The sequence below is a fragment of the Podarcis bocagei genome (assembly GCF_964188305.1).
Source record: "Podarcis bocagei genome assembly, chromosome: 17".
Taxonomy (NCBI): Eukaryota; Metazoa; Chordata; class Lepidosauria; order Squamata; family Lacertidae; genus Podarcis; species Podarcis bocagei.
In genome coordinates, this window is record NC_138143.1 from 34,617,131 (window position 1) to 34,636,947 (window position 19,817).

A 19,817-nucleotide genomic window follows, 5' to 3' on the forward strand; every position below is an offset into this window, starting at 1 on the left:
GGTTCCGCGAGACATGCGGCTCCGCTACAGCCTGCGCCCGAGGCTCTTCGGCGACTCCGGAGGCAGCGAGCGCGCCCCCCCAGATGTTGCGCCCGGTGCGGCTGGCACCCCTGGCACCCCCCACGCTACGCCACTGCCCGCTTGGACTACTGCAATGCGCTCTGCGTGGGGCTACCTTTGAAGGTGACCCAGAAACTACAACTAATCCAGAATGTGGCAGCTAGACTAGTGACTGGGGGCAGCCGCTGAGACCACATAACACCGGTCTTGAAAGACCTACATTGGCTCCCAGTACGTTTCCGAGCACAGTTCAAAGTGTTGGTGTTGACTTTTAAAGCCCTAAATGGCTTCAGCCCAGTATACCTGAAGGAGCGTCTCCACCCCCATCGTTCTGCCCGGTCGCTGAGGTCCAGCGCTGAGGGCCTTCTGGCGGTTCCCTCATTGCAAGAAGCAAAGCTACAGGGAACCAGGCAGAGGGCCTTCTCGGTAGTGGCGCCCGCCCTGTGGAACGCCCTCCCATCAGATGTCAAAGAGATAAAGAACTACCTGACATTCAGAAGCCATCTTAAGGCAGCCCTGTTCAGGGAAGTTTTTAATGTGTGACATCTTAGTGTATTTTTGGACTTTGTGGAAGCCGCCCAGAGTGGCTGGGGAAACCCAGCCAGATGGGCGGGGTACAAATAATAAATTATTATTATTATTATTATTATTATTATTATTATTATTATTATACCATCAAGGTCCCCTGAGGGCCTGAGCTTTCACGCAAATATCAAATGAATTCAATGGGCACAAAAGATGAGCATACACGGCTTGAAAATCAGTTGCTAATGCTTCTTTTTTAATCTGGTTAGTTTTTTTGCTTTTTGTTTTGCTTTTTGAGGAAGCCAATTAAACCTGAAAGGGCGCAGAATTTATTCAGCCGGTCCCACTTGTGGTTTAGTCCTGCTGTGACGTCTATTCAAGTTCTGCGGGGGAGAAAATAAACAGGCTGTTTAAGTGGGGTTGGGGACTCCACCTGGTGTTCAAAGAGCTAGCAAGCACGTTCTTGGAGAATGGAGCCTCTCTCTGGGCCAAGCAGGAGACGCAAGCCGCGCAAAAGCTGGTCTCCCACCTTTTCGTCAACAAAACTAGTATTATCATTAATTTCTATACTGCTTATATGCCCAAATGGTCAAAACACACTTCCCACCTCCCACTCCACTGTTTCAGGAAGGGTAGGTGGGGAAATGCAGAATACAGTGGTACCTTGGTACTCAAATGCCTTGGTTCCCAAACGCTGAGAACCCGGAAGTGTTCCGGTTTTTGAACATTTTTCGGAAGCCGAACATCCGATGTGGCTGTCGGCTATTGTTTCTGGGGGCCCCTGCACCAATCAGAAGCTGTGCCTTGGTTTTTGAACATTTTGGAAGTCAAATGGACTTCCGGAATGGATTAAGTTTGGCGCTTTTGTTTTTGCTATTTATTTTGCATTTTTGTTTTTGTAACTTTTTCGGTTAATTTGTTTTTGTGACTGTGTGGAACCCAGTCCAGCTACTGATTGATTGATTGATTGATTGATTGATTGTGTGACTGCAGAAATGGATAAAAGCCCCCCATCCAAACAATGACTATCAACAGTGCAGGTAAGAAAAAAAATTATTTTTGATTTTTATCATCTACAAATGTCTTATTTATTTTATGGTACAGTACATTGATTATTAGGGACGCGGGTGGCGCTGTGGGTAAAACCTCAGCGCCTAGGGCTTGCTGATCGCATGGTCGGCGGTTCGAATCCCCGCGACGGGGTGAGCTCCCGTCTTTCGGTCCCAGCTCCTGCCCACCTAGCAGTTCGAAAGCACCCCTAAGTGCAAGTAGATAAATAGGTACCGTTTTATAGCGGGAAGGTAAACGGCGTTTCCGTGTGCTGCGCTGGTGGTAGCTCGCCAGAGCAGCTTCATCACGCTGGCCATGTGACCCGGAAGTGTCTCCTGACAGCGCTGGCCCCCGACCTCTTAAGTGAGATGGGCGCACAATCCTAGAGTCGGATACAACTGGCCCGTACGGGTAGGGGTACCTTTACCTTTACCTTTACATTGATTATTGCTTTCATTTTATGGATTGATGGTCTCGTTAGATAATAAAACTCATGTTAAATTGGTGTTTTGGGGGTTGTTTTTAAAAGTCTGGAACGGATTGATCCGTTTTGCATTACTTTCTATGGGAAAGCGCGCTTTGGTTTTGGAATGCTTTGGTTTTGGAATGGACTTCAGGAAAGGATTTAGTTTGAGAACCAAGGTACCACTGTACCACAATAGCAGAGTATTAATAGATATTATTTTCAGCAGGTTAGGCACAACATGGCTGCCAGTTTTGACATGGTGGACATGGAACTGGTGCAGAGCAATGCAGGACGCTACTTACCAAAGATGGGGCTTTGGAACAAGCATCAGAGTTTAAGACACTTATTCCCCAAGGTTGTTTCTTTGCAGCATGGGTACGGGTCTCACACACCTCCTCCCACAGCGGGAAATAAGGCAACACTTCAGATCATCTGGGCATTCTCCATCTTCCCCACATGGTGGAGTCTTGCAGAGATTCCGATGTCCCTTCTTTCCATGGTGATGGTGACCACCGCTTTTCTGCCTTCGTTCTGAGGAGCCAGACTCCTCAGAAGAGGAATGGAACTTGGGTTTCCGTTCTGAGAGGACCGACTCCTCAGAAGAGGAGGAATCATGCTTTGGCTTCTTGAATCCCTTTCCTTTCGGACGTGGGCCGTGGTCATGGTGCCCATGGTGACGAGGCCGGAAATTTGGGTTTGGACACGATCCCGGCTTCCCTCCCTGGGTAATACACCCTGTTCAACAAATATATGTGTGTTAACAACTGGAAGGTCATTCCTTTTGTTAAGAAGATGAACAGCTAATGGCTTAAGAAAGATGGTTGGTGTTTTCTCATGGCGAGCTAATGGCTGAGCCATATCTCAAGATCTTTCTTCTATGTGCTAGGCCAGTGTTTCCCAACCTTTTTTGGGCAAAGGCATACTTGTTTCATGAAAAAAATATCGAGGCACACCACCATTACAGCCCCGTGACGTCAGCGCGCAGCGTCACGCCGGGAGGGATGCACGAAAGTGTAAGTTTCAATTTTTTCCCCTCCCCTTTGCCGGGGAACCTCCAAGCTTTGGGGGTGGGGGGGAGGAGGCAGCAAAGCGAGGCAGGAAGGAGAGCGCGGCTTGGCTGGGTGAGCTTTGGCAGGGGCAGGGAATGAGAGCCGCGAGGCGGGCGCTGCGGACGGAGGCGCTGCCCGCCGAGCTCGCAGGCAGCCAGGCAGGCAGACGGCGAGAGCCCCGCGCTGGGCGGCCTCTCCTCGCCGCCGCCGCCCCGCCTCTCACCGCCCAACTCACCCGCCTCCCTCCAGGCAACATCTCGTGGCACACCAGGCAACATCTCGCGGCACACTAGTGTGCCGCGGAACAGTGGTTGGGAAACACTGTGCTAGGCAACAAAGCTTGGAAAGAGACAAGCCATTCAGAGGAAGGTGCTAGATAAAGGTGTGTATTGGGGCGAAGAAATAAAAGAATGAAGTTTTGTTTATTAAAACAACAATAACAAGCAGAAAGATGGAAAACTCTAGAGATGCAGGGAAATCTGGAAATCTGAGTCGAGGTCTTTTTCTACAGAGAAATGTTACAGAATATAGCACTCTGCTCAATATTTTACCTCACCTCTGCAGATTATTATAAACTGGCATTGTAAATCATTGAGAAAGTGGCCGCCTTTGTTGGCTTTTGTTATTTCAGATAATTGCATTCTCTGTGTTTTCATGTCATTTTGAACCCCCTTGGGTGAACTTCATCCAAAAGAGTGGTGCATGAGTAATGCTATAGAGAAATAAAATCATACACTGGTAAAATACACCTGTGTAGTGTAACAGTTAGTGTATTGGACTGGGAAATAAGAAGCCAGGGTTCACATCATCCCTCAGCCATGAGGCACACTGGGTGACCTTGGGCCAGTCACTGTCTCTCAGACTAATCTACCGTATTTTTCGCTCCATAAGACACACTTTTTTCTTCCTGTTTAGGGAAGCTTTTAATGTTTAATAGATTATTGTATTTTAGTGTTTTGTTGGAAGCCGCCCAGAGTGGCTGGGGAAACCCAGCCAGACAGGCAGGATATAAATAATAAATTATTATTATTATTATTATTATTATTATTATTATTATTATTATTATTATTATTATTTGGGGAAATGTCTGTGCGTCTTATGGAGTGAATGTGTGGTCCCTAGAGCCGAATTGCCTAGGGGCAAAAAGCAGATCATGCTTCATCGCCACCCGACCCCAACCCCACTCATCTTCCCCCCCCTCCACCACTTTCCCCCTTTTCTTCCCAATGTCTCAACAAATGAAACTGACTTGTAAAAATGTTACATGGAATATATATATATATATATATATATATATATATATATATATATATATATGAGAGAGACATTCACACACTTTTGTAAATCAAGAAATATTTAATAATAAAATAAAATAAAATAAAATAAGAAAGAGGGACGTGGGTGTTGAAACAAAGCTGCTGATCGTTTGTCGATCAGGGAGAGAGATAAGGGACTCTAGAGATAAAGGAGGCTGCCTGGGAAGAGGAGGTAAAGACAGCAAACTTGCAAAGGGGGGAAACAGGAAGACTAAAGCAATAAGGAGAATTAGAAGAAAAGGAGGAGCAAAAAACTTCTCCAGCTAAGGAAAAGACACTAAGGCAAACAAGAGGGAAGGGAGTGTTGAAAGGAAGCAGCTGATTGGTGGGATTGGGAGAGAAATAAGGGACACTAGCAGAGGCTGCCTGGGAGGGGGGAGGAAAAAGCCCATGGATCCTCAGGATTTTTACATTGGGTCACCCAAAATTCACCCCAAATTCACCATCAGATCACATAGCATGTCCATGGCTACAGCCTGCACCAAAAAAAATCACGCACCCACTGTTGCGTGGGGCTGCAATGGCACAAAAGCATGGTTACAAAGCACGGATCCACACGGATCCTCATGATTTTTGCATTGGGTCACCCCAAATTCACCATCAGATCACATGTCCGTGGCCACAGCATGAACCACAAAAAGCATACACCCACTGTTTCGTTCAGAAAATTTTTTTCCTTGTTTTCCTCCTCTAAAAACTAGGTGCATCTTATGGTCAGGTGTGTCTTATGGAGTGAAAAATACGGCACCTCCCAGGGTTGCCAGGAGTATATAATGGGGAGAGGAGAACCCTGGACATTCCCTTGTAGGATATAAATGGCGGGTGGGTGTTTTCAAGCAGCGGTGAAATCATGCATTGTGACTTGCTGTTATTTTTATTGATCCTACTTTAGTAAACATTTATTGTTATTGTTAACAGTGGATTTCTGTTTAATTATTATTTGCTGATATTTAATTTCAATTGACGGGATGCAGGTGGCGCTGTGGTCTAAACCACTGAGCCTTGGGCTTGCCAATCAGAAGGTCGGCGGTTCGAATCCCCGCGACCGGGTGAGCTCCCGTTGTTCAGTCCCAGCTCTTGCCCACCTAGCAGTTCAAAAGCACGTCAAAGTGCAAGTAGATAAATAGGTACCGCTCTGGTGGGAAGGTAAACAGCGTTTCCGTGCGCTGCTCTGGTTTGCCAGAAGCAGCTTAGTCATACTGGCCACATGACCTGTGTTCAGCCATGTCCTTGCCACCCTGGCTGGGTCGAAAATTTTTGGCAAGCTGGACTTGGCCCAAGCATATCAACAGCTGCCAGTAGATGAGGCCACAGCAGAGGCACAGACGATTGTGACGCACAGAGGAGCGTTCAGGGTAAAGCGGCTGCAATTCGGTGTCAGTGTGGCACCAGGCATATTCCAGAATCTAATGGACTCGCTCCTTAAAGGGATTCCTGGCGTCACCCCCTTCTTCGATGATGTGTTGATTGCCGGGCCCACACCAGAGGAGTTTGAGGACCGCCTCCGCACCGTTCTGCACCGTTTCCAGACGGCGGGTCTCAAGGTGAAGTGGGAAAAATGTCTACTAGGAGTGCCTCAGGTGGACTTTCTGGGATTTATGGTGGACGCAGAAGGGGTCCACCCGACTGGGGACAAGGTACGGGCCATCTGTGATGCCCCAGCACCCAAGAGCAAGACTGAACTTCAAGCCTTCTTGGGACTATTGAACTTTTACCATTCCTTCCTTCCCCACAAGGCGGCGGTAGCAGAGCCCCTACAGACTCCTGGACAAGCGGGCCCCTTGGGTGTGGGGCCAGCACCAGGAGGCTGCATTCCAGACAGTCAAGGACTTGCTTGTCTCAAACTCGGTCTTGGCACACTTCGACGAGAGGCTGCTGGTGGTGCTAGCATGCGACCCCTCGCCCTATGGCATTGGCGCTGTCCTGGGACACCAACTCCCAGATGGAAGAGAGGTACCGGTGGCATACGTTTCCCAGACACTCAACGCAACCGAGCGGAACTACTCACAAATAGACAAGGAGGGTCTGGCAATCGTGAAGGGAGTAAAAAAATTCCATGATTTCTTGTACGGGCGGCCCTTCACCGTGGTGACTGACCACAAGCCGTTGCTTGGCTTGTTTGCCCCCAAAAAGCAGACTCCCCAAGTGCTGTCTCCTCGCGTCCTCAGGTGGTCAATTTTCCTTGCCAGCTACCAGTATGCAATGATTCACCGCCCAGGGAAGGCAATGGGCCATGCGGACGCCCTCAGCAGGCTACCACTACTGGAAACAGGCCCCGACCCAGCACCTGCACAAGAGGTTATGAGTCTGGAGCTGCTTCCCGACCGCCCCATTCAGGCACAAGAAGTTGCACACCATTCCAAGAAAGATAGGGTCATCTCCCGGGTCCTGGACTGGGTGTGGAGGGGATGGCCCAGCAGCAGCCCTGGGCCAGAATTCGCTGGCTACACAACCCGCAAACATGAACTGTCGGCCCACAAGGGGTGCCTGTTATGGGGAAGCAGGGTTGTGGTTCCCCAGCCCCTCCGCAAAAGGGTCCTCACAGCCCTACACGAGACACACCCAGGGGTAGTAAGAATGAAGGCCCTTGCCAGGAGTTATGTGTGGTGGCCAGGGATCAACGGAGAGATAGAGACCTGGGTCAAACACTGCCAGGCCTGCCAAGAATCCCGCCCAGATCCCCCAAGGGCCCCAGTCCAGTCCTGGGAGTCCGCCCGAGCACCATGGTCACGCCTGCATGTGGACTTCGCTGGCCCCTTTCAGGGGAAAACATTCTTCATAGTGGTGGACTCCTACACCAAATGGCTGGAAGTCGCACTGGTACCGTCCACTTCCACGTCCGCAGCCATCCGGGTACTACGCAGGCTGTTTGCAACCCATGGGCTCCCTGACACTCTCGTCTCAGACAACGGGACTGCATTTACGTCAGGAGAATTCCAAACCTTCACAGCACAGAACGCCATCCGCCACATCCGTTCGGCGCCATTCCACCCTGCCACCAATGGCCAAGCAGAACGCATGGTGCGGACCACCAAGGACACCCTCCGCCGCATGACGCAAGGGGACTGGGAGTACCGCCTTGCCACATTCCTCCTAGCACAGCACAGCACCCCCAGCTCAACGACTGGCCGGAGCCCTGCTGAACTACTAATGGGTCGGCCCCTTGCAATCAGATTGGACCGCTTCACCCCGATAGAGCTCAGGATGAGGTAGTGGTGGGGGAAGGCAGGAACCCCCGGACCTTCGAGGCCCAGGACCCAGTGTACGCAAAGAACTTTGGGGCAGGCCCAGCATGGGTACCCGCCACAGTCACCAGGGTCACTGGCCCAGTGTCGTACGAGGTGCTAACGGATGGGGGGCAATGCTGGCGCCGCCACTGCGACCAGATACGGCGACAATTCCCGGGAGAAACCCAGGAGGAGGACAGGTCAGAGGAGTCCCAAGGGAACAGCGGGGCAGTGAGGCCCATAGAGCAGGAGGGGCCAGCAGGAGAGGCAGAATCAGGAAATACAGAGAGGACCCGCGAGGCTGAAAGGACACCGGAACCAGAACCACGACTGAGCGAGCCGGTTGCGCTCAGACCAAACAGGCCCATCACAGCCAGCATCCTTGGAACACGAGCCAGAACCTGGAGCCCGGACCAGGGAACACCACAGGCCGCAACGCACACGTAGGCCGCCGGCGTACCTCGTGGACTATGAATGCGACCTCCCGGGCAGGACTGGAACTTAGAGGGGAGGAGTGTTATGTACTGAGAACAATAGGATCCAAATTGCAGCAGTCTGATTGGTCCTAGAACAATAGGATTCAGAATGCAGCGGTCTGATTGGTCCAAGAACAATGCAGCAGTATGATTGGTTGGCAGGAACCACCCAATCATACTCCAGATACAAGTGAATCCACAACCTGATTGGCTTACAGTAGAATTCCAGAATTAACCAATCATGTGCAGCCCATTGTGTAAATAATATATATAAAGCAGATACTTTGAGGGGACTTTCATTCATTCCTCCTCACCACTATGAGCTGAATAAAGAGCATGAAATCACTTTGCGACTCTGAGTATATTTCAACCTGGAAGCTGTCTGCGGACAAACACCAGCGCCCTTGGCCTATAGAGCGAGATGAGCACACAACCCAAGAGTCGTCCACAACTGGACCTGACGGTCAGGGGTTCCTTTAATTTCAATTGTGTACTATTAAATTCCAACGGATCACTGAATATATTACTTTATTTGATAACAGTTGTCCGTTTTACAGATATATTTTTATTATGGCTTTTTTGTATTGGATCAGATTGTTATAAGGTAGGCATGTCCAAAGTCCGTTTTGGGGGCCTAATCTGGCCTGCCGGTCGATTTAATCTGACCCCCATGGCAGTATATGTCCTGGGGTAAAATCCTTAAAAAAGCTCAGCAACCTCAGTCCTAAAAAACAACTTCGGTCGGCCCTCACGCATGTTCACTTCATCAAATCTGGCCCTCTTTGAAAAAAGTTTGGGCACCCCTGTAATATAAGGTGTGCAATCTTTGTTGTATATTTTGTTGTTTCTTCAGCTTGTAAACTGCCTTGGGTATAGTAATATAGAAAGCGGAAATGAAATGAAACTGTCAAAAAGATGCTCACCAGGTGTTGATGCTGGAGTTGTGGTCTCAACCTTTGCCGTTGTGGTCTCAACCTTTGCTGTTGTGGTCTCAACCTTTCTCGTTGTGGTCTCACCTAGAGGAACAAAACAGATAGCAGCTGAGTGGGGAGGCCATTTTTCTACTGAGAAAATGGTCCTGGGAGGAAGAATCAACCCAACCCAGTCCAGCCCTGGGGTCCTCATCACGCCGCCGCCCCTTTCTCCCACCCTCCACAGCTGTTATTTGAAGAAAAATATGGGAACACCCATCACAGATCTTGTCTGGTTTGTGTGTCAGGACCAACCTAGGCATTACTTGAGTCAGTCTCTCGATTTAAAAACAACAACAAGGAAAAGAAGCCTTGGAAGCTTCAGTTGAGGCTGAGAAAGGCCAAGAGAGGGGCTGTTTAATACTTTTGCTTCCGGGTGTTTTTCCACTCAAACTCCCCACACCCAGTTCCTTCCACAGCCACGCTGCAAAGAGATAACAGGGTTCCTGTCTTTCTGCCTGTTGCAGCAACTGTAACATGCTGTACGGTTTTTATTGTATTTTTACAGGCAATCCCTGGACCACTAAAAATGAGGCTCATGGTGGTTTGTGACCCAGGAATGATCTAAGTCTAAGCCGTTTCTCACTGCTGCCCATTCCTTTTATCGATCCCGTTACATGATGTAGAAGAAATGTGTGGACTCACCGCTTATCACTCCAGTAACTACGATTACAGGTGGTGTGGGTGCTGCAGGCTCATCAACATCTGGAGGAAAGGAAAACATGAAATGGTATTCTATGAGGTTAAGCAGATGAATCTGGAATAGTCCTTTCAGGGGCATGAAACACTGAATTGCCTTTATAGGTAGATTAGTAGCATTCTATATGGGAACTCTGTTCTTTAGCCACTGAGAGGTCACTTTTGCACCATCCAGATCAACAGTGGTGGCCGCCCTCATTTGTATGCCGTTCTAGGTTAGCGGTTCTGATAGGCGCAAGCAAGACATACCCTCCAACTGTCTCTATTTTCCAGGGATGATCCCGGATTTACATAAGCTGTCCTGGTTTCTGATTTGATCCCAGAATGTCCTGCTTTTCCTTAAAATGTAAAGGTAAAGGGACCCCTGACCATTAGGTCCAGTTGTGACCGACTCTAGGGTTGCGGCGCTCATCTCGCTTTACTGGCCGAGGGAGCTGGCGTACAGCTTCTGGGTCATGTGGCCAGCATGACTAAGCCACTTCTGGTGAACCAGAGCAGCACACAGAAACGCCATTTACCTTCCCACCAGAGCGGTATCTATTTATCTACTTGCACTTTGATGTGCTTTCGAACTGCTAGGTTGGCAGGACCTGGGACCGAGCAATGGGAGCTCACCCCGTTGCAGGTATTCAAACCGCCGACCTTCTGATCGGCAAGTCCTAGGCTCTGTGGTTTAACCCACAGTCCACCTGCTTTTCCTTAGGTACCCCTCCTGCCCGTACGGGCCAGTCTTGACAGACTCTACGGTTGTGCGCTCATCTCACTCTAGAGGCCGGGAGCCAGCGCTGTCCGGAGACTCTTCCGGGTCACGTGGCCAGCGTGACGAAGCTTCTCTGGCGAGCCGGCACCAGCGCAGAACACGGAAACGCCATTTACCTTCCCGCTATAAAGCGGTACCTATTTATCTACTTGCACTTAGGAGTGCTTTCGAACTGCTTGGTGGGCATTAGGATGACCCTATTGTCATTGGAGAAATGTTGGAGGGTATGGGAGTTATGCAACCCATGAGACAAGCAGATAAGTAACTATACAACCTTTAGAAGACATCTGAAGGCAGCTGTGTAAAGAGGAGGTTTTTTTAATGTTTTATTACGTTTTTATATATGTTGGAAGCTGCCCAGAGTGGCTAGGGGAACCCAGTCAGATGGTCAGGGTATAAATAATAAAACTGTTGTTGTTGTTGTTGAACAGGGCGTCCCTATTTTCATCAGAGAAACATTGGAGGGTATGAGAAGAGGTCTTATCAGGAATGGAACCTTCTGTATTGGAACCCAAGACAGTACACATGTGCTTTTCTAGTCACCCATTCAGGAACTGATCAGACCCAGACGTCAGCTTCAGCAAAGTCATGGCACCAGTGTGCCTTCAGACCATACATATTGAGATGAGAGAGGTTGCTTAGGAATAGGGTTCCAATAATAAGCACTGTGGAATAGCTAAAAACCTAACATTTGATGGGCTACAATCTGGTCTTAGCATTAGTTTAATTGCCATGGCTTCGTATCCTGGACATTGTGGTTTGGTGATGGAGCGGAGAATTTCCTGACAGAGAGCCTTGGTCCCACTGTCACAGCCCCTAACTTCCCAACAAAGAGGGAAATGATTAGTGAAATAAACATTTAAGTCAAACCACGGAGATACTCAATGGCAGAAAAATCTCAATTCTCCCACAGCATCCCAAGGAACTAGAGAAAGCCCAGCTTGGTTTGGCTTCTAAACGTTGTTGTCACCTTAAAGTAAAATAAATGTGGTATTTTATCTCTCAGTGAGAACTGCCACCTTTTCTTTTTAAGAAGCAGAGGCTGTGTGCCTGTTAACAGCTGCAAAAGAGGCATAAATCACCAGGTGATGTTTTCTCCAGTATAGAGATGCACTGATGGTAACTTGTCTACATTTGGTGCAGCTGTTAAAATGCTTGTCTCCCTGAATTTTTTTAAAAAGTTTTCTACTCTAAATGCCTTCCTAGCCACGCATAAGGCTTCCAGTTTTGTTTTGTTTTCCCCTGGCTAGTCAACTACCTGATTAGCTTCCACCAGTAAAGCTTTTCCTATGATTGTACTGTACCTTGATACCAGGAAATGCTTCACCTGTTAAATTTCTACTGTTAAAGGTGCACACCCTCTTCCCAAAAGAAGTTAGTAATCCCAGTGCTTTTTTTCTTTAAAAAAAAATATGTTTAGGGGTACTCTCATTTTCCTACTCTCATTGAAACACTGCCCCTCAATGAGGCCAAACTTAGATTCACAAAATGTTTAGGAGTATGCATACCCCTGCGTTCCTCCCCCCAGGAAAAAAACACTGAGGAATCCCTATGCACACTTTCCAGGAATGACACACAAACACACACTCTTTCTGAACACCCTCCAGAGATCAGCTTGTCAGATGCAGCACTGCCAGTTGGGGGGGGGGGCACCCAAAAAAATCAGCCCAATTTTGGCGTTATGGTTCATAGAATGAATGAAGCAGAAATCAATCTCTGGCTACTCCCCAACACAACTACTACTAGTGCCTCCTTTCTCTTTAATACACTTGTGTGTGTCACACAAGTCTAGCAACACCACTGCCTGTGCCTGTTTTGGCTGATCAGGTAAAGCCCTGCCTCATTCCCAGGTGGAACAGGTGAGTCCTAAGTGGATGGGCGGAGCCAAACATAGCTGGGGTCATAAAAGAGGCAGGCAGCAAGGGCGGATCTCAGGGAGATTCACTTGGATGCTGTTGTACAAGAGGAGTGGGTAGGTAGCTACCTGGGAACTATGTGCTTTCCTGTGTTTACTGTAGATGAGGAATAAAGGTTCTGGGCTTGGTTTGTGAAGGGAGTGTTGGGAAACTCTGTATGTGCAGCTACTCACACAGAGTCAGTTAAAGTTTGGCAGACAGCCAGAAGGCAATCTGAAAGAGTAAGTCTGCCTGGTGATAACAGAGACATGGAGACAGCTCCCTGATTGATCAAGGTCTCTCAAGGGAGTGATAATTAATGGCCTACCAACTGGAATGTGTTAGTTCAGAGTTCAGGGTTCTGTGTGTCAGTGTAGGAGTTGTGAGTCGTGTCAGAGAGACCTAGCTAAAGATCTGTGTTCTGTTCCTGTAAATAGTCCACTGTATATAATAAACACCTAACTACAAGTTCCTGGTTCCTGCTTTGTCTATCCTGTCTGCAGCCAAGTCGCCAATTGCTTCCGTGGATTCTGCGTTTACTCTGCTAGGTCTGGCTAAGGTCCTGCAACTAGTCAGAAAGTTGTGAAATACCAAATAGGTTTTACCAGTAGGGAGAGAGAAAGGTAGATGCTTGTTTCTCTACAGCCTTGCCTTTGGTTTGGAGCTGTGTTGTACAGTTAAGCGAGTCTGGGGTTGGTGGGTGAAGTGTAGGTGGCGATAATGTGCCATGAGAGGAGAATGGTTTTAATGCATAAATGGCTTTCTCTGGTAGGGCTGTTGGGTAGCATGGAGCAGATTAACTGGGTAGACTTGAGGATGTGGTGAAAGACCCTCACATCTGCACCAAACTCTTAAAGCCTAGGAATCCTGGGAACTGTAGTTTAAGGGTGCTCTGAGAGAGCTGGTCCCTAGCCCACTTGCAGAGCTACTATTCCCAGCACCCTTAATAAACTACAGCTCCTAGAATTCTCTGGGGAAAGCCAGGACTATTTAAAGAGGTATAAGAGGGCTTTCAATGTATGGTGTGGCCTAGGGCCAGTGTGGATGTAAAAGTAAAAAGCCTGCACAATGAACAAACATTTGCCTCTTAATGGACAGTTGTTCTGTGCCTCCCGCTCCTGTAGGACCCAGCAGAAATAAGCAGGAGAAACACGTCCCAGTACAGCAAACTTAGAAAACCTCCACCTGCTGCGCCCTAGCTGCTAAAAGCTAGAAGCTTTCCTACCCTTTTAACAAAATGGCAACCCTACATGGGGAAGAAAACTGTTTCAGAGACTCCGGGTTCCTGGTTTGTTGCTGTTAAATGCTCGTTGCTGTTCAGAAGTGTAGCAGCCAATGTTTTTCCCGATAGAGATGAAATGTGTTAAGGCAAAGATTTGCACACTGTAAACGGTTGTGCTATGCAGCACCGCATCTTCAGGGATGGGCTGGGGAGACCTGGGTGTGTTGGCAGCTGAGCTGTGAAATTTAGTGTGTTGGTATGTTGTTGCTGCAATTTTTGACTGGGTGAAAATGGGTTTGGGGGGGTCCTGCAACCACAGGCAGTGGGCAGACCCACAACATAAGCACATTCAACGCACATAGAAAGCACATGACTTGTTATACTGGCTTGAAACCAACATAGTTATTGTCCAGTTTGGGTGTTCTACAGCTCCTATTTTGAAAATACGATGCTGGTGGTTCTTACCATTAAAAATTTAATAAACTTTGAAAATACACAATTTCCCTATAAGAATCCTTGCTTCCCCACCCCCTCACAGAACTGCACTTCCCAGCACCCTTAAACTCCAGTTCCCAGGCACTGGAGCCAACCCCTAGGGTATGGTTACCAGATTTTTTCCCCAATGAATCCGGGGACACTTTAAAAAAAAAAAAATGTTCCATGGCTCTACTCTGCAAATGATCAAGCATAGCAGAAACTCAACCCGCTGTCTGTCTTGTCTACCATTAATTAAAAAACCCTGCCATGCCACAATTCTTTCCTTCCATTTAGCAAGGCAAGGTTCTTGTTGTCCGTAATCTCCATGTAGGCGAAGAGTTGTCTAATTGCACAGTGTACTAGGAAACATCTGGTGAAAGGGAAGCAAGAGAACTCAAAATTTCCATATCTCCCAAATGTTTTCCTAGCCTGGTCCAGTCCTGTTTCTTAGATACTTGCGGACTAAGCAAAGAGCCACCAATGTCTCCGATTGGAAGGTTGGCCACTTTTCCCATCCACTCCTCCTTCAAGAATATGTCTTTAAAATAACACATGGTTACCAGATATTTTTTCCAATGAATCCGGGGACCCCCCCCTTTTTTTTTTTTAAGCTGAGTAGCAACAGGGAGTCAGTAGTGGGGATGGTGAGGCAAAAGACCCTGCGCCCAAGCACACATGCATATTTTATAAAGGTGCAAAGCCCTTTTTTCGCACCCTGTGAAACATAAATGCACAGAGGTTTTTTAAAAACTGTGCAACAGCCCGTCCATGACTCCCAAGCCTTCCCCGATCTTCTTCCCCCTTTGTTTTGACAGATCAGGGGGGGCTCGGGAATCACGGGCGGGCGGCCCTTGCACAGGAGGGGCCTGCCTGGTAGCGCAGTTGGCTCTGGCTGGCTTCAGGAGCTGCTCGCTGCCGTGGCGCAGGAAAAATGGCAGGCGCCACGACAGCGAGCAGCTCCTGAAGCCAGCCAAAGCCAACTGTGCTACTAGGCTGGCTCCGGGCTGCTGAGGCTGCCACTGCCACATTTCCCGGGGAGAGATGTGCAAATCTGGGGACATTCCGGGGACGGAATTTGTCTGGGGACAGATTTGCAAATCCAGGGACTGTCCCCAGGAACCAGGGACGTCCGGTAACCCTATCCTAGGGGCCAAGGTCCCTTTGCCCCCCCTATAAAATATTTGAGGGGCCCGGAGGGGGCACCCAAAGTTGGACACTGCAATTCAAATGATGTTTGTGTGCCATGTCTTGGGGGGCTCCTCAATATTTTGTCCAAGTTGGCCCCCCTGTTCCCAATATTCTTTGAGGGAAGTGATGTGTATGGTGTGTCTCTGCCCAATGTTAGAGTTTTGCTGCAGGTACAACAAACGTCTTTTCCCTCTCTTGACACCCTGTCCACTTTCTTCCACAGCTGAGCCATGGCAACTCCATTGAGGAAGCCCACCCAGGCCTCTGGCCTGCGTTCCTCCCTGAACTCTGAGGAGTCGTCACTGGCCCACGGTCCTCCCAGCCGCCGTCGCTCGGATGCCGGTTCCACCAGAGGCCCCCAGCTTCGCAAACAGGCCTCGGCTTCATCCCTCCGCTCTGAGGGACAAGCTTGGTGCCGCCGCTCGGAATCCGTCCCCGAACCAGACCCAATCCTGCTCTCTCTGGTGCAGGCCTTGGCCCACACAGGCATCCCACTTTCGGAGGCAGGCTTCTTCGAGGCTCTCATCACGCGTCCGCTGGGCGTGAGGCGCTCGCTCCCATCCGTGGCCCAGCTCCACCGCAGCGTTCTCCCGGCCTTGCGGCGGCGCCACAAGTCCGGTCTCCGGCAGGTTCTCCACCGCCGCGATACTTTTGTCTTCCTTCATGAGGCGACGACAGGGGACGGGCGGGCCATCCTTGGCATCTCCGTCCTGCCTCTCGACAGGCCTGGGCAGTCTCCGCTGCTCCTGGGTGTGGAGTTCTTGGAGCAGCTGAGCCACCATTCGGTGGCCCGGGCCCTCACGGGTGTTTTGAGCGAAGGGCACGTCTTGTCCCACAGGGTGCTGGCTGTGGTCACTTCTGGGAATGCCCACATGATCCAAGCCTTTGCTGCCAACGGGATTCTGGGCACGGTGTTGCCCGCTGCCCTTCACATCCCCTGCCTGGCGCACCAGCTGGAGCTCATGATGGAGCTGTGGCCAGATAAGTTGGAAAGGCTGGTTTCTGTGCTGCACCTCCTGGAGGATACATTCGGGCGGCAGGCTGCCCTGCGCCACCGTTATGAGCTGTTTCTGAGAGAGCGCGGCCTGGCACTCTCCCTGCCCGTTCCCAGTAGGTGGACTGGGCCAGAGGCTTGGCTGGAGAAGGCCGCCGTCATCGCAGAACATCTCCCCATCCTGATGGAGTTCGTGGCAGCTGATGAAGAAGAGGGTGCCGCCATGGCCAAACTACAGGCACTCCTTGGGTCAGGCAGCGAGGAGTTGGTGGCAGAGGCCACCTTTGCAGCGGAGCACGGGGCAGTCCTCCTGAGCACGGCGCAGTTCCTGCACAAGTTGGGGGAGCCATTAGCGCACCGGGCCTATGGTGAGCTGGAGGCCTTGCGCATTGCCTTCTCCTACCACCTGGACACGGGGTTCGGGCCAAACACCAGGAGGCAGCTGGCCCTGTGCCCGCCTCGTCTTGCATCGCAGTTCCGCGAGGTCCTGGCTTGCAGCCTCACCCGCCTGGAGCACGTGCTCAGCTCTCACCCTGCAGTGCCCACGTTGAAGGCCATGCGGGCCCTTGATCCCAAGCAGGTGGGTGCTGTGGGCTGGAGCCAGCTGCAGCAGGAGCAGGCCATCCCTGGGCTGGCAGAGGTGGCAGAGGTGGAGTGGTTCCGCTACCAACAGCTGGCACAGGCGGCTCCTGCAAATGTCTCCCTGTCTCAGTGGTGGGAGGCGCAATCTGAGCAGCTCCCCACCTTGAGCGCCCTTGCCCAACGGTACCTCTGGTTGCCGCTCTCCATGCCCAAGTCCCCTTTCCTCCCAGGAGACGTACTGAGTGGAGCAGGTGTCGAGGAGGGTTTCACAGACGAGAGTCTTTGCCTGTGGCGCATGCTCAGGTATAACCGCAACCTCTGTTAGCTGGCGACTTCCACCTGTGTCTAATTCTTGCCACGGACCTTGAGTCCCTTTTTGAGCAGCATTGAGAACCCAATTCACAGCTACCCAATTTCACCGGTAGAGTCACAGCCTCTCTTTCCCCCCCCCCTCTCTCTCTCATCCATGGAGCACTTGACTTGCTAACTAGAACAGAAGCCACAATCTTGTACGGCAATAAAGCATTTAAGATCTGCATTGAAATGTTTTGTCCTCCATGCTTTCTCTAAGGAGATGGTTGGAGCATCTAGTATCTGGGATGCAATGTGGGAAACTTTGAGCATTCTCAGCAAGAGGTTGGCACAGAAGTCCGTCCCAAAGAGGGCCCTGATCCAGATCTCCCAGGAGCAATGCCACGTACCCATCGAGGAGGGTAAAAGCTCCTCAGATTTTTCCAGTGCAATCAGAGTCATAAATGGGTAGAGTTGGAAGGAACCCTGAGAGTCATCTAGTCAAGAGTGTAGCTCAGCCTAATTCCGAAATTTCATGTATGTACTAGCCAGTTTGATTTTGAGGTGCATCTAGCTATGGGCATATGGGCAGGAGAAAGTGTTGCTCCAGCATCCATATTTGGGGGGGAGGGGCGGTCTTGAGCCCACGGCTCCCATCTTTGCTTACCTGCTTCCTCTGCTAAAAAGTAAAATTGCATTTAAAGCAGCCTGAACACTGCCAAAGAAGTATTATCAGTGGGAGACAATTAAATCATATGCATAATTTTAAGAACCAAAACTCTAGGTATCCAAAAGAATTTTTAAAAATCATCCCAAATTTGGATTTATTGCAACAAGGGGAAAACACTGGAATGTGTGGGGTAATGATCTCTTGATGCAAGGTCCTATAACCTCTCCACAAGCTTTGTGCAAAGATTTTTTGTTTCTCTTCCCCCCCCCCCCCCATTGCTGTTTGTTTTTGGTAATCATGCTGACAACATCATTAAAATTGGTTTGTTTGGGTTTTTTTTAAGTCATCCACCTTATTGGAACAGCACAATATTCTTCCCTTTTTTATCACCTTCTACCAGCCGAAAGGAGGTTGTTTCCCTCTCTACCCTGCTTCCAACTAAGAAGCTGCTTCAGTTGCCAGCTGACCTGGGCCTATGGAGCTCAAAGGGGAGATTCCTGGTCACATCCATCGGCCAGGGGAGTAAGCCGACTCTCTCTCTCTCTCTCTCTCTCTCTCTCTCTCTCTCTCTCTCTCTGTGTGTGTGTGTGTGTGTGTGTGTGTGTGTGTCCCTGTGCGTAAATTGTTGAATTTTATATTACCTCCTCCCAAGTCTTCTTTCTTATCCTCTGGTAGCAAGTCAGGATATACACCTGCAAAATAAAGAAATAAATAGCATCTTACTTCACCACTGCTGTTCCTGTGCTGGCCTGGATGTAGTCATTGTATATTGACGCAGCTGCTCAATTTGGGGGGGGACAGGGTAGCAGCTGTCATTCTTACTTCCCTGCCCTACCAGATGCAGAATGTATTTTTGTTTTTTTAAAAAAGAATAAAGCTTTCTCACTGAGTGGCATGCTTAGTTCAAAGATAAAAGGATAATTAGGCAAGGGCGAAACTAGGCTTTACTTCATCCGGGTCAGGGACCCAGTTTGGCACCCCCTTCCTTGCACACACATTAGTGTAAAAAAAGGTAAAGGACCCCTGGATGGTTAAGGCTAGTCAAAGGCGACTATGGGGTTGCGGCACTCATCTTGCTTTCAGGTCGAGGGAGCTGGCATTTGCCCACAGACAGCTTTCCAGGTCATGTGGCCAGCATGACTAAACTGCTTCTGGTGCAACGGAACACCATGACAGAAACCAGAGTGCACGGAAATGCCGTTTACCTTCCCGCCGCAGCAGTACCTATTTATCTACTTGCACTGGTATGCTTTCAAACGGCTAGGTTGGCAGAAACTGGGATAGAGCAACAGCAGCTCACCCCTTCGTGTGGATTTGAACTGCCGACCTTCTGATCAGCAAGCCCAAGAGGCTCAGTGGTTTAGACCACAGCACAAACCACGTCTCGCTCACATTTGTGTACACACATGTGCATACCCATGTGTTCTACCTGTGATTGCCATATCCCTTGAAAATTATCTGCTGAATCTATAAATCTCTTCCACTTAAAAGCCTTGTGACTGAGGTGAGATACAGATTTTTGACCAGTGGTCTTTGACCTGTGATAGCCCTTTCATACATGTTAACCATCACTTGCCACTAATCAAGAACGTGCCAGCTACATGTGTTATCTTCAAGTGCTGAACAAGGTCTGCATGAACCAGCCCTCTGATCCCCGAAGTGCCACTAATTCTATGGACTTACCTGCAACTAAGAGCAGGAAAGATGCTAGGAACAGAATCCTGGCCATCTTGAAGGGGAGCAGGAGTTTCTCTAGCTCTCTGCATCAGTTCCATTTCTTTATATATGCATCGCACGCAACGGTTGCAGCAACACCCTCTGACATTAAGCATCTGTTTAATTGCATCATTTCTGGAAGGTCGTCTCTCTGCATCGCTGCGTCTTATTTCCATCTGCTCA

The 19,817-nt window shown here is 49.5% G+C and overlaps 2 protein-coding genes across 3 annotated transcripts in view; one reads left to right on the forward strand and one right to left on the reverse strand.

Moving 5' to 3' along the window:
- The window catches only part of SRP72 (signal recognition particle 72), a 216,911-nt gene that overhangs the window by 45,668 nt on the left and 151,426 nt on the right, over positions 1-19,817 (forward strand). The gene's annotated exons all lie outside the window — the stretch shown is intronic.
- On the reverse strand, positions 864-19,717 carry LOC308576935 (uncharacterized protein). Of its 2 annotated transcripts, XM_081177048.1 has the most exons (6): positions 19,602-19,717; positions 18,560-18,610; positions 9,786-9,845; positions 9,093-9,185; positions 2,404-2,836; positions 864-968 (listed from the first exon to the last, which is right to left on the reverse strand). In XM_081177048.1, the coding sequence occupies exons 1-5, from the start codon at positions 19,645-19,647 to the stop codon at positions 2,445-2,447; spliced, it is 642 nt and encodes a 213-aa protein (XP_081033174.1). In that variant the 5' UTR covers positions 19,648-19,717; the 3' UTR covers positions 864-968; positions 2,404-2,444. The 2 variants fall into 2 exon arrangements, with proteins under 2 accessions (XP_081033174.1, XP_081033175.1); XM_081177049.1 differs by lacking the exon at positions 9,786-9,845.